At 38.8% G+C, this 16,702-nt stretch overlaps 1 protein-coding gene across 1 annotated transcript; it reads right to left on the bottom strand.

The window, feature by feature from the left end:
• Window positions 1-20: 20 nt before the first annotated feature.
• Window positions 21-16,246, bottom strand: mri1 (methylthioribose-1-phosphate isomerase 1). The gene is made up of 6 exons (XM_088342485.1): window positions 15,805-16,246; window positions 13,212-13,435; window positions 9,182-9,351; window positions 7,620-7,796; window positions 7,317-7,541; window positions 21-3,279 (listed from the first exon to the last, which is right to left on the bottom strand). Exons 1-6 carry the CDS (start codon window positions 15,934-15,936, stop codon window positions 3,146-3,148), a joined length of 1,062 nt encoding a protein of 353 aa, XP_088198611.1. The 5' UTR covers window positions 15,937-16,246; the 3' UTR covers window positions 21-3,145.
• Window positions 16,247-16,702: the final 456 nt, after the last annotated feature.

Genomic DNA, 16,702 nt, shown 5'->3' with positions numbered 1-16,702 from the left:
ACACGACTCTTAAAACCAAATACATCACGGTGATTTTATTTGTATATTGTTCTTATGTGAAAAGACTAGACCCGAATGCAGTTAAGTAAAGTACATACACAACAATTAAAAAAAATCCGCGGTGAAACCTGATTCCACAACAATGATTAAGTGTTTTTTTAAATAAAAATCACATAATTCCTTAGTTCTAAAGAAGCCATCTGAAGTCAAGTCCTCCACATGGAAAAAAATGTTATTTTAAAAAAACATGCTTAGTCCTAGCACCTAGTCAGGCATTTCTAGGGCCTCATGAGGGCAGAGTTTTCTGCAAATCCCTGAAGGGAGACCCAATCCTGAGCCCTGAACAATATGGAAAAAATGTGACTCTTTAGTTCAATACACGATGATCACCAATATGTAAACATGTATTTGTAATGGTCTGCTTCTTTTTCTTGCAATCCACTTTGAGAGAGTCAGTGCTTGAAAATGTTTGTAGTTAATGAGGTAGTGTACAGTGTAGCACATCTTTCCACAAAAAATTACACAGAGCACTTTTGAACAGTCAAGGGCATAGAGGAGAAATAGTAAATGATCTCGCTATATATTATGTGTGAGTCTAATGATTAAGAAATGGGCTCAACACAACAAACATCTTGGTAAGGCAAAAATAGGATATCCTAACCACTCGAAACTCCTTTCTCCTTATATATAGATCCACACACTCAGTGACTTGCAGTCAAGTCAGGCATGTGAGGTTTTGCCTCAAATTTATTATATATAATGGTTATATTTATTGCGTGTTATAAGTCTCATTTACCTTCATCATTTTGGGATTTTCTTTTTCACAATCTTTGAAATTTCCCATTATAGTACAAATAATAATACAATTAGTATGTAACGTTTAACTGCACCGATGCAGAGTGCGGCATGCAATTTTCTTGCATCATGGCAGAGGGCGATAGTGAGACAAACTATTCTGATTTGGCGCACACCCCATCCCCCCAAAATCGAATTAGTGATGGTGTTGGCAAGCTAACAGAAAGTCAAGCTATCTAGTATTTTTTCTTTTCTCATTTTTTCTGTAGAGAAAAAATACCTATTGACACTTGTATTCAAAAGAAGCAGTATGTAATGTTTCACTGTGCCGAGTGTCTACAGATGTAGTGAGGCATATGATTCTCTTGTCTCATGCCAGAGGGCAATAATTAGACCAAAAATTGTGATTTGGCGCACACCACCGCCCCAAAAATATAGCTAAAATTACCAAGTTAACAGCAAGGCTGGACATCCAACACCTTTTTTTCTCATTGCAAGAAATTATTATCAATTTTAATTATTTATCGATCAATTATTTTATTCAAAAGGAGCAGCGATAACATTTACTTTTATATGATACAGTTAATATATTGCTTCCTCACTCTGCCAAACAAATGAGTAACATGTCGGTTCATTTCTTTGTAAATCTGATTGTGCCTCATCGCATGTCACTATACATACTATACACTAATTTTGTATAATTTATATTTCAAGTTGCTATTTTATGCCCAAATAACACATTCCAATATATCGTTTTAGAGGAGTCCTGAATCCAACATTCACCTTGCCAAAAGTAGGGGAGAATCTGCCACAGGTTCATTTAATACAGTAGTAATATCAGGCCCAAAAACCCTAAAACAAATCTTTAAAATATCAAATTTTTTGTGTTGGGTCTGGGTAAAAAACAAAATACAAGAATGTGAATAGACTGCTAGACAGTAAAGCTGAAGGTCAACATGACATTCATTAAACATTTGTATAACATTAGTTTTAAAGATGTGTAAATTATTTACAAGAGATCAGTACCTACATACCTTTTTTTTTGCGTATTGTCGTCATTTAGACTAAGGGATTTTTGATTGTAGGCAATATTAGAAAATAAATACTGTTAAAAGGAAAGACGTAAAATATTTCATAGCTTTTTTACTTTCCATTTTTTAATTGGAATGAAACAAAATCAACTTATGGCAAATTTCTAATTTATTGAGATAATGATGTAATATGTCGTTCAACAATTTTGTATTGCATTATTAAAGCATTTTTGAGAAGAAAAAACCCTTGGTGTTGAACTGATCAAAATCAAGACCAAATAAACGCTAGGCTCTCATGGTTTCTTCACATCAGCCTCTTTCTTGACTACATCATTTGGTGTCAAATGAAGTATTTAATTGATGTGGGGTTGGCTTATTCGCATATTAACTTATCGGAATAAATGTAATCAATCAGTATTTTCATAGCAACCTACAGGAAAAAATAAAATCAAAACATTTTTAATTGAATGCCAAAGTTTTTTTTTGTCACATCTGTGCCTCAATGTTTAAATGATAAGAGTCTTTCTTTTGCTTTTAAATCAAGTATGCGATTTAAGTTGACATTGATGTTTGAATTAGGTATGCCTACATATATACTGTAAGATGGTAAAATCAGGCCATCATTAAGAGTAAGTGCTGTAATGTATAAATATAGCTACGTATCATTAACAGGGCCCCACAAGATGCTCCACTTTTTTCAAAATTTGGCAACACAGGCTATAAACGGAAATTGTTTCCTACAACAGCTATGACTTTGAATGATGCTCCTATTAAAGTATCTACACAAAGAAAAAAATGTTAATATAACATTTCGATGCCACCGTGTGTCACTTCAATTTACTAAATCGGAAGTAGCAGTGCACTTGATCTACATTATGTACATGCTACCAGCAGGGACGCGTGTATTTACAAGTGGACAACAGCGGCGCTTTCAGAAAAAGACCTAGATGATCAAAATATCAACTTGAACCAACGGTTTGGAGTAGGCCTGAAAATTCACCACAATTGGGATCAAAATTTGATACCTGTATTTGCTAGCCTTCTGAGAAAAAAAAACGAAAATGTGTCTTAAATTAAGAGCAGCAGTGCGATTGGATTAATTTTTGAAAAGGTTAACTGCACGCTTGTCTCTGTATCCCTGCAGTGTTTATTCTTGTGTGCATGACGGAGTAAATGAAAGAATAAAGGTAAAAGAACTATTTCTTCTGCCAATGTGAGTGATTTTTAATAACATCAAAGTGTGCGTCTGTGTACGAGGAAATTGGCGTTGGTGTTTGAGAGTAAGGTGCAGTGGCGCCAAGGTGCCAGCAGGTGACGTTCTAAAGGGCAGTGAGGCGACCAGTGAGGGCTGCCTGGAGCTCTGATGGGAGGAAGACACCCAGCTCCGTGATGATGCCGCCTGTGATGAGCTGGTGGGGAGTCACGTCAAACGCCGGATTCCACACCTCGATACCTGCATGTTCAAAGGACAAATAGCGACAGAACGTGAGCAACATCCATCCAATTCATTTTATGCACTGCTTATCTTCTCTAGGGTTGCTGGACTGGTTGTTAGCCAGGCGCAGGGCACACAGAAACAACATTTACTCGACCGACTCAACCAATCTACTCAATACACCCACCCACCAACTCACTCACTCACTTACTTACAGACTATAGTTTATAGCAGCACCTGACATATGTAGAATATATAAATAAATACCAGGAAATATATGTTATATAAATACAGTAAATGAATACATGAACAAATCACATTATACCCAGATATATTCCCTAGATAGATAAATACTTTATTCATCCCCGTAGGGAAATTCATACTTCCAGCAGTATCCCTGTGTTGAAAATAAAACAATAATAAAGTAAAAGGAATATAATACATAAATACCTAATGTAACATGTTGATATAGAGTATTTAGATAGCGCTACATAAAATACACACTGTAATAAAAATACGGTAATATGCATAGTGGGGTGTGGCTTAATGTGGACTTTTACTCCCCCGGGTGGAGTTAAAGAGCCTCATTGCATGAGGAAGAAATGATCTCAGTTTGTCCGTGGAACTAAATGGTATCTATTCATTTAATTATGCATTTTGTTATTTATCTATTTCTGTAATAATTTTGTCTTTTATTTTGCCCCGTATTTCGTTGTGTAAGAGCAAGGCTAATAGCTTGGCGTTGCCGGGCTTGGCGTTGGAGGGGATTCTACTTGCGCGAGGTTGTTGGGGCTGTGATTTGTTCAAAAAGTGCCAGGGAGCCACTAGAAAGAGCCAAAGAGCATCATGACCAAATGCACAGCTGTTTGTACATGAAAGCAGATCGACATTGTTGGTATTTATCAACCTTAAGAAGGGGTCACACCCCTTCAAAGGTGACCTGGCTCCAAGGGATGTTGCAGATACATCAGCAGACAATACACAGTCAATAACAACAGTAAATATAAGCAACCACAGAAATGGTGCAAAAACAGCATCAAAGACAAGATCTAAATCAACATGAAAGTGTGTCAGTGGATACATTGGAACACAGACTAGCTCTAACTGAACAAAACATGACAGACAATGGAGGATATGTTGAAAAACCAACTAGTTTTAACAGACCAAAACATAAATGGAAGATGACAAAAACGTTCCTTCACATGTGGACAAGACAACAACTTTAGTGCCATAACGATAAGACCATGAAATATAGAGCTGGAACACTAAGTGGCTCTAACTGAACAAAAGAGGGAAAGGATAAAGAACATATTGTCACATGTGGATACAAAAATAACTAGTGTCAAGACGACGATCCCATAAACAAAATGTTGGAACACTAACTGGATCTAACTGAAGAGAATATGGAACCAAGTCATGTGTTATGCCCCCAAAATGTCATTTAAACGTTGGTTAAGAGGAGGAGCCGGAATTCAAACCAGGGACCGAAGACGAGCGCACTACCGCCTAAGCTACTGACAACCCAATATTTATATCCATTTCAACAGCGTTTGTGCTTTTTGACTGCTTTGTATGTCTATACATTGAAAATGTAATGTTTGTTTGTGTTTATGTTCTAAGTTTGACCAAAATTACAATATGATTATTCACTAAAAAGGCATAAACCACACTCAGAGGTCTCTTCAGTCATTTTTCAAAAAGGATTAAATCATGTTGAAATCTGCTAAAGCTAATCAGAACGTCACAGGTATACAGTAGCAATGATGGCAAAACCATGAAATAATAACTAATTAAGCATCTCCTTAAAAACCAAAACCTAAGAATTGAATCCATCTGGAAAGAAAAATGTTCTGTTATAGCCAGCTATGGAATGGTAGCAGACGAGAAGTGCAAGTTAAAAGGCCCCCGCCCCCTCTTCTCCAAGGACCATTGCGCCCATTAAACAAGTGTTCTTTAATTACTGTGAAGCACCTCTCTCCTCTACAAATGCAATTATAGATCAATGACTCAGCCCAGGACTAACAAAATCCACTTAGTCTGCTTTATCCTTAGTGTCCTTACATAATCATGCCCAACGCCAGACCAACAATATTAATCAACTGGACCTGAACTGGACACGCAATAGATTTGCTATCTTTCTTATATCGTCTCTACACAGTCTCACTGCATGAACTGCATGACTGGTGTTTCCATGGTGACCCCGGACCACATTCAGCATTGGTCTTTAATACAGGTAAAATAGTTACGACACCTGTCATTTTGTGTTAGCGCAAGCGTCCCTGTTAACCTTATTCTTCAGGGGAGTGAAAACGCTTGGCTTTATGCAAAATTGCTAAAATGCCATTTCAAGACCGCTTAGAAATATGAATAATTTGCAAAATGAGATCAAACAATGTCCAACTATCCATGTGTTCAAATTTAAAAACAAAAAAGCATTACTGGCGAAATACAGGGATGAAGAAAATGGGATATGAGAGAGATTGGAAATACTGCATTTCAAACTATGGTCAACTTGTTGTTATTGTTGCTATTATTATATCAGAACTGTTATTATACGTATTGTGTTTATTTTTATTGTTATTATCACTGGTGCCGCAGTGACATTATGCGCATTATGACGTTGAGGGATGGGTATTGCGAAGATTAGTGTATAAAATATGTGATTATTGTAACTATTATAATTATTGATATCTGACCTATGTAATAAGTATATCCATGAGATTTTGTTATATTAGACATAAGAGGAAAGGAGGATTTGTGGAATGTATGAAGTGGGGAAGATAAAGGGGTAGGAAAAATAAGCATCTGCTTCTGACTACCCCTTTTAGAACATGTTATGTGACATTATTCTGTTGTTGACTCGTTGTTTTTGTCCTGTTTTTATTTTTATGTTCGAAATAAAAGTTTTCATTCATTCATTCAAAAAAGAAGCAATGTGCTTGTAGATAATAAGTATGACACAAGGCGTTTTATTAGTACCGTTTCATTTGTTTTTGCTTTAAAGGGGGCAGTGTGTATTAATTAGCGCCTCATAGTGGCACAACAAACTTAATAAAAACAATGGATTCAAATGACAGACAAAAACACATGGACTAGGATATAAACATGCAATTTAAAAAAAAACATAGGCCAAGAAATCTGCGTTTATTTTATATAACATGAGCCTCACCTAGAGGGAGCTGTCAAAAACCTCAAAATCCTTTTTGGCCACTTCGAGTTTCCGTAATTTTTTATTCTTGCTTTTACTTATTAGCACTCGTTTAAGGTTGCACTACACCGTAAAGCGGCATCTGAAGGTCATTATAATTTTATATATATATATATATATATATATATATATATATATCCATGGGGCAGCACGGCAGCGCAGGGGTTAGCGTGTGTGCGGCACAGTTCTGAGGTCATGAGATCAAACCTTCCTGTGTGGAGTTTGCATGTTCTCCCCGTGCTTGCGTGGGTTTCTCCCGGGCACTCCGGTTTCCTCCCACTTTCCAAAAACATGCATGGTTAATTGGCCGGTCCAAATTGTCTCTAGGTGTGAATGAGCGAGTGAATTGTCTGTCTGTGTGCGCTGCGACTGGCTGGCAACCAGTTCAGGGTGTCCCCTGACCACTGCCCAAAGATAGATGGGATGGGCTCCGGCTCCCTACTGAGGATAAACGGTGCAGACCTGTTCGGGGCGTAAAAAAACCCTAAGAAGACGAAAAAGAAGGGTCAATTTATGCGCGCCTAAGAAATGCCATATACCAGCATGCAAATCATGTGTTAGTCTTCCACCATTTTCTGGCTTAAAGTCATGATTGAAGCCTTGACGTTTTCAATAGTCCAATAATCACTATTGTCATGTTGGACTACTCAAACTACTTATGCTAGTCATCTTATAAACATTCTAGCCTGTTTGTCCTGACATTGTTTTGTCTTATTTTTCTCTTTAAAGTATTTTTTAAGAATTTATCCTGAAATGCCATGTCCAATTCCGATGGAAACTACGTTGTTACCAATGACAATTGGTGCAGTGACCCGGATCCGGCCTTCAAGCCCACTGAATAGCATACCTGAAGCAGCAATGGGCACTCCATTTATACTGGTGAGTTCCTCAGGCGGGCGAACTTCGATTATGATGTCCCTGCCACTTTCCAAGCTTAAGTCACATGACGTGCTTGGAGCGGCTACGTAGAAAGGAATCCCGTGATGCTTAGCGGCGATGGCAAGCTGGTACGTTCCCACTTTGTTGGCTGTATCGCCGTTGGCAACCACCCGGTCAGCTCCAACCACCACGGCTGTGAGCGAAACCAGACAGACAAAGTTTGAAACGAGGAAGCGGTGAAACAAGTGGAAAGGAATGGCAAAACGCAAACCTGTGATGTTCATTTCTCGCATGGTGAGGGCCGCCATGCTGTCAGTAATGAGAGTAGCAGGGAGCCCCTCAGCGACGGCTTCGTATGCAGTGAGTCGAGACCCCTGGTTGTACGGCCTTGTCTCTGTGCAGTAGACCCGCTTCAGTCTTCCCAACGCGTGGAGGCTTCGCACCACTCCTACATAACCAGACTCATGATTAAGTACAGTCGATTGCAGACTATAGAGCGCATCTGATTAAAACCCGCATGCTCAAATTTAAGAACAAATCCTAATTTTCTCTTAGTAAAAGCCATGGGCTCAAACAGCCCTAAAAATTACCTAGCGTATTTATTCGCGTCTAAGGGGCTATTTTTTTACCTAAACAAGAACTCAAAGTTTGGGTGCGCACTATACAAACAAAACAACGGATGCAGTGGAAATAGAACCCAGGTTTCGGCGGTGAGAGCGTCACATCCTTACCACAACCCACCAGTGCAATAAATGACATAAGAAAGGGCATAAGGTTTTATCTTATTATCACACTAATTTTATTCATGGTACTAGATACAAATGTTAGAGAATGGAAAAAAAATTGCTCCTGAAACACAGAATGCAAAAAAGCATGACGAGGCAAAGAACTTTTGTGCGTCTGATGATTAATCGGACTTTGAAGGACATTAGATAAATGCAATGTAAATTTTATGTTGGAATTGTGTTCATGTTTACGTTGTCAATGATTTTTTTGTCAAATGATTTTAATCATTCACTTACAATGCTTAGTTTGAGCCGAGAAAAATTGGAACACCATTATATTTTATAAACGCATGCATGTTATACACGAATAAATACTATAATTCACATGCATGTAACACATTTTAGGCCCAGCACACACATTCAGCTGCGTTATTTTCAGTTCTGCTCAGAGTTGTTTACGTTGCATGTTTTCAGGTCACGTGACCATTAAAGATGGTTTCACAAAGACGAGCACATATTTACTACTGCGCCTAAAAACACGAATGAGGGCTGCGTTGTTAAAATATGAGCCCCATAGAAAAATGCCAGTGCCACCATACTGTGGAGGATAGTACCAGATTGCAACACAGATGTGTCAAGTCTTTTTTTTTTAACCTGACACTGACGCCGATGATATGGAAAGGGAAATGTAGCATTTTTGATAGACAACTTCTTCTGCTGTTAAATTTGAATGTATAAATTGAGGATTTTATTTGTGGGTGAAAGTTTAAATATCTTGAGTAAATAATGAAGTACTGTCTAAGCTCCCATTTTGCTTTAGTTACGCATAATATGAAGAATGCTGGCAAAAACAGGGACTAATGTCTTTTGAAGGGCGTCATAAATATTTCCAGACGTCAACATGGTGTTTTGTATTTACAGCCCATACTATTTGTAAAAGAGCAGCTCGCTTTTTCCCTCTGTGCCGCCAAAGAAGATGTTAAGAATAAGCTGCACCGTATTTAAAGCAGCAGTGTTTAAAATGTTGTGGAAAAACTAGCGGCTTGTAGTCCGAAATTTGCGGTTCATTAACAAGATTTATTTCCCAACTAAAGAAAAAAAGTCTTACCTAGTGCAGTCCCGTACCCTGCCGTAGCAAGTGAGCCGGTGTTGCAGTGTGTGAGAATGGTGACGGAATCCCTCGGCACTCCTGAAAGGATGTGCTGGGCGCCAAAGTTTCCGATCTTCTTGTTGTCGTTAACATCTCGCGTCAGCATGTCTTCAATCCAAGTTATTATGCTATGGGATAGGAAAGAGGTTAGAATCCCTTGGGCAGGGCTGGGCGATATATCAAGATGTTAACGAGATTTTTAATATTTGTTTCCCTTGCTGTTAAGAATGTCCCTATAGAGAAAAAAAGATACATTTGCTATTCTCTTGGACAAAACCTACATTTTACAAGGGATAATTGCACCACTGTTAACTTTGTTGTGCTGGTTGAGAATATAGGCAAGACAACATGATCTGGGAAAATTTTGGTGAGGGTATTTTGGGATGGGTTTTTTTTTGGGTGTGTCTTTTACATAACTTGAACCTTTTGACAAAGTCACCAGTCCATTAAGCATCAGTAAATCTTTCATAGAAATCCACGAAAATTCTGTTAATTTTTTGCTTGTGTTTTTAGTCCTAAATTGATTGTCAACTTATTATCTGCAAAAGTGTTTTTTTTACTCAACTCTGGCTAGATTGGATGTATATTATCAATTATTTTTTACCTGTTCAATGAAAATCTGCATTTAAGACAACAAATGAAAAAAGAAAATCGACAACAAATATATTCTAACGATGTATTTTGATTAGAATATCAATTGTTTTTCCTTTATTCTAATGCAGTTGCTCATGATAGCCTTCACGAAGCTAGCTATACCCACCAAGCCACTGGAAAGCACTCAGTTAGTGCGCAAAATAATCATAACAATTTCATTTTCGCGAACAATGGTGACGTCATTAAATGGGTAATCTAAACACATGTAAATACGGTTAGAGCCTGTTCCGGATGAAATGGCCGTCCACAAGTTGTTTTAAGGCTAGAAGTACAATTTACGTGGTAGAATATAAAGCTCTTTAACAGATGTCAAGTCAAAACTGCAAATAATTGAATTCTGACATCACATGGCACTGCCTGAGGACAGCATTTTTCTGTTCTCTACCATAAGAAAAAAGCCAGTTGCGTCAATTCTGCCTCTGAGCTGCAGACATGCCTCTGGGAATTAGGTCTCCCAAAACTGGTGAATAAAAATTAACATGATATCTACTAAATGAAAAATACAATGCACTGGACTTCAAAATCCCAGAGTCGGCTGTGATGAAACGTGCAGTTATTATAACACAGCTCTTTCCACTTTGGGATTTCATCCATCCTTGGTGCCATGAATTTGAACCATTTTACTGAAACTTCCAAAATAAATAGAGAAAAACTTTGTAACACCACCTGCTTAGTCTTATAGCTGTGGTAATGTTTGACAAAAGACCACTATATGATAAGAGTGGCTTAGAATTGCTGTTGGGTGGTCAGAAAAACTGCCTTCCTGTACCAAGGGCACCCTGATGTGGCAAGTTGGCCTACTAAGCAGAATAGATGTGAGGTCATCAGTATAGGGGCGATCCAAGACAATGGCCAAGTGCCAGCAGAAAACTCTTTCCTATATTTCCATCAAAACAAAGACAACAGTGCCAAAGCATCATCATCATCTATGTCACCTGAGAAGTACACTATCTGAAAGTGTGCAAATGCATTATTGCAGAGCGGTTTGGCGTTGTTATACTGTAAAAACCTCTGTCACGAAAACGTGCACATGCAATCCATTGATGCCTTCTATCCTTAATTTTAAAAAATAACTTTTCCCTCCTCATTTTGAATGTCTACTTAACTTTAAACTCATCAGTTTTTAACAGTCACAATGGACTTTGTTTACTGAGCTAGGCGTCTAAGGACATTGTTGATTCATTTTTCTGGCACTGGCAGTAAATTAGTTGAAAATTAGACCTGTCTGTAAGGTTTAACCTACCTTCAAAAGAATTATCTTTATCTTAAATAACCCGATAATATTGAAAGATTCATAGTATTTATTCATATTAGGAGCCTTTTATGCCATTCAATTGCATCAATGGTGCTTTTTCTCCTTCACACTAACTTTCTAAGCTACAATTAGACATTCAAAAAGATGGCATCACACCATTTCATCGTCTTTCATCAGCTACAATTCCTGCAGCTTTTAGAAAAAATAAGTGTTATGACAGCTGCTACCTGGGTATGAAAGAAAAATGCATGCTAGATTGTTTGAAAGCCCATTGCGGTTCTCTACAGATAGAAGAAAGCAAAGGTAGATGTGAACAGAGGAACAGGGTAAAAAAAAAACAACCCCCTAAAGTTGTGAATCTAAAGACTGTCGAAACAGGTACAAAAATATTTGAATTTGTCACTCTCAACTCATCTGATAACTGAAGCTGAATATGTTAAGTTACTAGACATCTGTTCCTAACGCATTGAGGTGATTTTTATTAATCTAGTCATGGAATCTCTTACCTGGTAAAAGAATTTCAGAGGCAAGGAGAAAGGGAACATTATTAGGCCTAAAAATGATCAAGACAGATGGCATTTACTGCATGACTTGCCAAATCTCCAATCTGCTACATTGTTAAGAAGAATAGAATTTGCTGATAGCTGCAGAAGCAGCCAAAGAATTGAACCATTAAAAAAGTCTGAATTTAACCAAGATTTTTTTCTGCAGTTCCAAGAAGAGTTATAAATTAAAATAAAAAGAAGTGGCATCTTGATATCAAATGGCTAAACTTTAATTTCCAAAGGATCCTTGAGCAAAACAATCACCTGCCAGAAAGTAACAATGCACCAGTCACATCAACTGTGAATGTGAATGCATTAAAAGGGCAGTAAAAGTTCATTACCTCAGAGCTCACAAAAAAACATAAAGCAAAGCTTACGACTCTAATAGGACGGTTGAAATTAAGATGAACTTGTAGCACAGTGGTGCAAATAGAAAAGGGCGATCCAAAGATTTGGGGTATCTGTGGATCATAGAGGAGGCAGCCTTATTAGCAGTGAAATAGGGTCACTAAAGTTTACTGATGAATTAGATTCTACTGCGAGAATGAAAATGAATTATGGTGTATGAAGATAGAACTGCAAAGTCAAGATAATAATACGTGCAGTTGTTATTTGTGATCCAGACCAAATGGGGAACACTGTCATTTGCTCGGATCAAGTTAGTTTGAATAACATTTTGTTGTAACAAATGAATGGCAAAAATTCGTAAATATTTTAATAAATTGTATTTACGGCAGTCATATATTTAGGTATTATGTGATTTACATCGCATATACAGTGGCACCTCTACCTTCGAATGTCTCTACATACAAAAAGTTTCAGGTTACAAAGTACCTTAATAGAATAATATTGCCTCTAGTTACAAAGAAAAAAAAAAATACGGAGCGGTATGCGCTGGTATTCGCCGTTTCAGGAATTTAACCAACGTAAACAAACTGGCTATCACTTAAAATCTCCCTGGCAACCATGCATGCTCCCAGCAAGCTGTATTTGCTTAGTATCGTTCTTTGAGGATTAAAGATCTCTTCAGCCACCTGACAATGACATTGATGATACCAAAGGAATTATGTAGAATTTTTGATAAATAACTTGCACTCCTGCTCATTCCTGATGTATAAATTGAGGACTTGATTTGGGGGTGAAAAAGTTGAAATATAGTATTTTGTAAATATTAAATAAAGTACTGTTAAACCTCTTTTGCTCCTGCTATGTATTGTATTAATACTTTTGGCAAACATATGGACTCATTTCTCTAGAAGGTCGTCAAAAATGTTTCCAAATGTAGCAAAAAAGTAGGTCTGTAAGGCACAACAGAATACAAGGGGCACTTTTTAAATTTCTGGGTATTTTTTTGTTTAAGATCAGGGGATGGTGTCATTGTAACCTGTGAAGTCGTTTGAGAATTTTTTTGATTAGGGCTATACGAATAAATGTGACTTGAAATTGATAATCACTGGTTTAGAGACCAAATAAAATGGTTTGGAAAAATATTGCAAGAATGTTAGGGTAACTCTAAAAATTCCAATTGACACACCTTTCTCTCAGCTGCTCAGAATTCTTCTCCATGCTCTCATTTTCGGCAAATTCCATCAGCTCGCGGGCGGCGCGACCCATGTTGACGGCGGTCGGCCTCGCTGACGTCAGGTGACACAAAGACTCTCGGACGAACGTCACGGGATCGTCGCCGCCAGCTCCTCCTCGTAGTTCCACAGCCAAGCTGAGGCAACCGACGATGGCAATTGCTGGGGCGCCACGCACCTGATGGAGGGAGGTGGCCATATTCATATTCAGACCGGACACCTAACAACCGTTTGCGCTTCAAGTTACGAGTCAAGTTAATTCAGTAACTAAGACATTTCCTGCCCTCTCCCCTCCCTGATGGACATCTGCTCCACTGTTTAGTTACAGGTAACTGGACAGGTTACGACCAGGTGCCCAGCTCTTTGACCTGCTATCTTCAGGATGGATATACAGGTGCATCGAAGCAAAAACAAACAGAATAAGGAACAGCTTCTCCTCCAAAGCTATTACCACCCTGAACTCCCATCTACAGCATCCATGAGCTCAATTTACTGTACAATTGCCACTGTTGATATGCAGAAATTATGTATCATTACTACATTGTTTAATGTTTTTTATCCTTTTCCACATTTTTACCTTTTTATTTGTTTTACTAGCACTAAAAGGAGAAGCCGTCCAATTTAGTTATACTGTGGTACCTCTACATATGGGATTCATTCGTTCAAGGATATTGCTCATATGCTCATGTAATAAGTGAATTTTCGTAATATGAAATAATCGAACAATTTACCGATTCAGACCTGCCAAAAAGTGAAACCTAAATAACTATAAAACAAATCTTCTTGATCACTAAAAACACATTCAAATAATAATGAAACATTAAAAATACAATCATAAGATAAATATGATTATCTTGTGGTTAGGACTGTTCTCGTGTATCTGCACTTTATTGTTGTCAATTGTCTACGCATGGCACATTTTGAAACGTTACTTTGATTCCTTTGTATGTCAAGTGCATCTGAAGAAATTGGGCAGTATTCCCTCAGGAGGTCACAAGTTCGATTCCCAGCTCCTCCGAGTTATATGTCGAAGTGTCCTTGGGCAAGACACTGAATCCCTAATACCCCCGATAGCAGGTAGTTGCCTTGCATGGCTGACACTGCTATCCGTTAGTTAGTAAGTGTGAAGCAAATTGTAAAGCACTTTGGGAGGTCTTCATTGACTTTAGAAGCGCTATATATAAATGCAGAAAAATAAAATTGACTTTGAAATAGGATAATATCAACTAAATAAAATGTGAATTTATTATGAGTCACCATAACGAAGGTGTCCGCCTGTTGCGCAGGTGCAGGAGTAGGAAAGGGCGGGTGGGCGGAGTAATGGCGCACGACTCTTGATGATACGCAGTATTGGGCACGTTACTTTGAAAAGGTAATTAGTTATAGTTACTCACTACTTCTTCCAAAAAATAACTGAGTCAGTAACTAAATTACTGGTAATAGTAACTATTTACCAGAAAAAATTACTATATTACTTTAAAAAGATCTCCGAGCAGTATTTGGGTCAGTTGAATAAAGAACAGAAATGTAGTTGTGTTATAGGATCTTGTAATATTGATTTTCACCTCACAAGCAGCAGATGTATCCAAAACTTGAAGTGCAACAAATATAAACATCAAACAATATAATAAATTAACAATCTGCAGTAAATAATGTAAAGAGGATTAATAAATTAAATGGAAAATAATGGAAAAAGAGAAACACAAAAAATAACAAATTAAAAGCGATGAAAGAAAAATCATTTTATATAAACACATCAACGCTGAAAAAACACAGGAAATATAAGACTATGGTATCCTGCCGCCACGCTCTGTCGTGTATCACTGGCCACACTCGTAATAGACAACACAGTGTCATCTAGTGGTCAAGAATTACTCATTGGGGCTTTAACAGAGTGAACAAACGAAAACTTCAGCATCGCTGTGACGACATTCTGAGAAGAGTTGGGCATTTTCTCACTACCATTAGATTTTGAAGCCTTCCGAGAACAGTAAAAACAAAAATCCCCACTACCATTAAACGACATCATCATGACATCTCCATTCGCTTAAGGCACAGTCGCTCATGCTGACACAGCCACAATGCCACACTTCGAAAAGCTGCCTATTTGTGTAACTGTCAGGAATTGAAACATCTGTGGCCCCATCTGCTAAAAATGGTCAGACAGCACATTTCATCTGTGCACTGAAATGCAGTGGGGGTGTCACCGAATGCAAGACTAAAAATGCGAACAAAAAACCCTGGCAGGGGGCATTAATAATTCATCAATAAACCCTACCATGGAAAGGAGGGGTCTGCTTGACGGGTGGTTCTATTTAAACAGATTGTCTATCTTGCACTAGACGGTAAGTGTGTAGTCTATTCATTACGGATTTGTTTTGTATACCCCCCACCCCCCCGAAAACAAAAATCGAGGCCGGTTGTCGCGAGAGCAGGGCCACAGATGCGCGCACCGGCGGGAGCACAAAGAAATCGACGAGAGGAGATACACATGCAGCCGGTGTGCATGGAGGGGGGTGGAAGAAGGAGGGAGAAGAGGTTTCTTGCCTTCATGGACTTGATGGCCTGGTAGGCGTCCTGCACCGAGCGAATGTCATCGTAGACCGTCTGGTGAGGCAACAGCAGCTGGTTGAGGATCTGCAGAGAACCGGAACGGTAGCGGATCGCTTCCAACGTCATGACAGACACAACGAAGCGGAATGCTGGGTAGGGAGGAGAACACGGACGGGCGGGTAGAGCTGCGAAGCACACATACACGATCACGCCCGTCGCGGACACTTTCCCCTCTCGGTTGCTATCCACACGAGAAAAAGTTGAAATAGCGAAGGAGGAAGACGACTGGAGGAGACGAGGGAGGAAGAAGAGGAGAATAGGGAGAGGAGGATTGGAGAGCTTCACCTACTCTGACAGGCAGACAGACGCGAAACACGTGGCCACGAAACCGGAAGTGCTTACCCCTTTAGCCTCGCCCACACCACTCTCTCTCCGACATGATCCCTCCCTTGCTGTGCCTCAGAGATAAGATATGGGCTAAAACAATCCAGGCCTACCGGTATTAAAGCCCGACTCAACCTGATCCCGACCAATTAACTTAATTTGTAGGACCAAGCCCAGAGCTAACCCGAAAGGTTGTATTTTTCTTGTGTGGCCTTGGGAGCAGGAGAAGTGATTTACGATTACAAATCAAAAGTTGTATTTTATAACGAAATCCCAGTTAAACAAGACTGTATAAAATGTACATATTTCATTCTTCTGTGTCTGCAAATTCCTGGGTGTGCACATCTCAGATGACCTCTCCTGGTCTGCAAACACCAGAGCGGTGGTAGGGAAGGCCCAGCAGCGACTCCATATCCTGAGAGTGCTCAGGAAAAATCATCTGAAACCGCAGCTGCTGGTGTCCTTCTACAGAGCCACAGTGGAGAGCATTCTTGTATACTGCATTACG

Source organism: Urocampus carinirostris, chromosome 8 (genome assembly GCF_059441175.1).
Source record: "Urocampus carinirostris isolate Australia breed hairy pipefish chromosome 8, RoL_Ucar_1.0, whole genome shotgun sequence".
Classification (NCBI taxonomy): Eukaryota; Metazoa; Chordata; class Actinopteri; order Syngnathiformes; family Syngnathidae; genus Urocampus; species Urocampus carinirostris.
This window is presented reverse-complemented; position numbering and strand designations above follow the sequence as displayed.

Bases quoted from the DNA above. Each gene is read 5' to 3' on its own strand.
- mri1 (XM_088342485.1), bottom strand. From the start codon at position 15,936: ATGACGTTGGAAGCGATCCGCTACCGTTCCGGTTCTCTGCAGATCCTC. The intron at 13,436-15,804 runs GCAAGAAACCTC...TCCCTCCATCAG, and splicing joins AGGCCATCAAGTCCATGAAG to GTGCGTGGCGCCCCAGCAAT. The intron at 9,352-13,211 runs GTGTGTCAATTG...CCTATCCCATAG, and splicing joins TCTGAGCAGCTGAGAGAAAG to CATAATAACTTGGATTGAAG.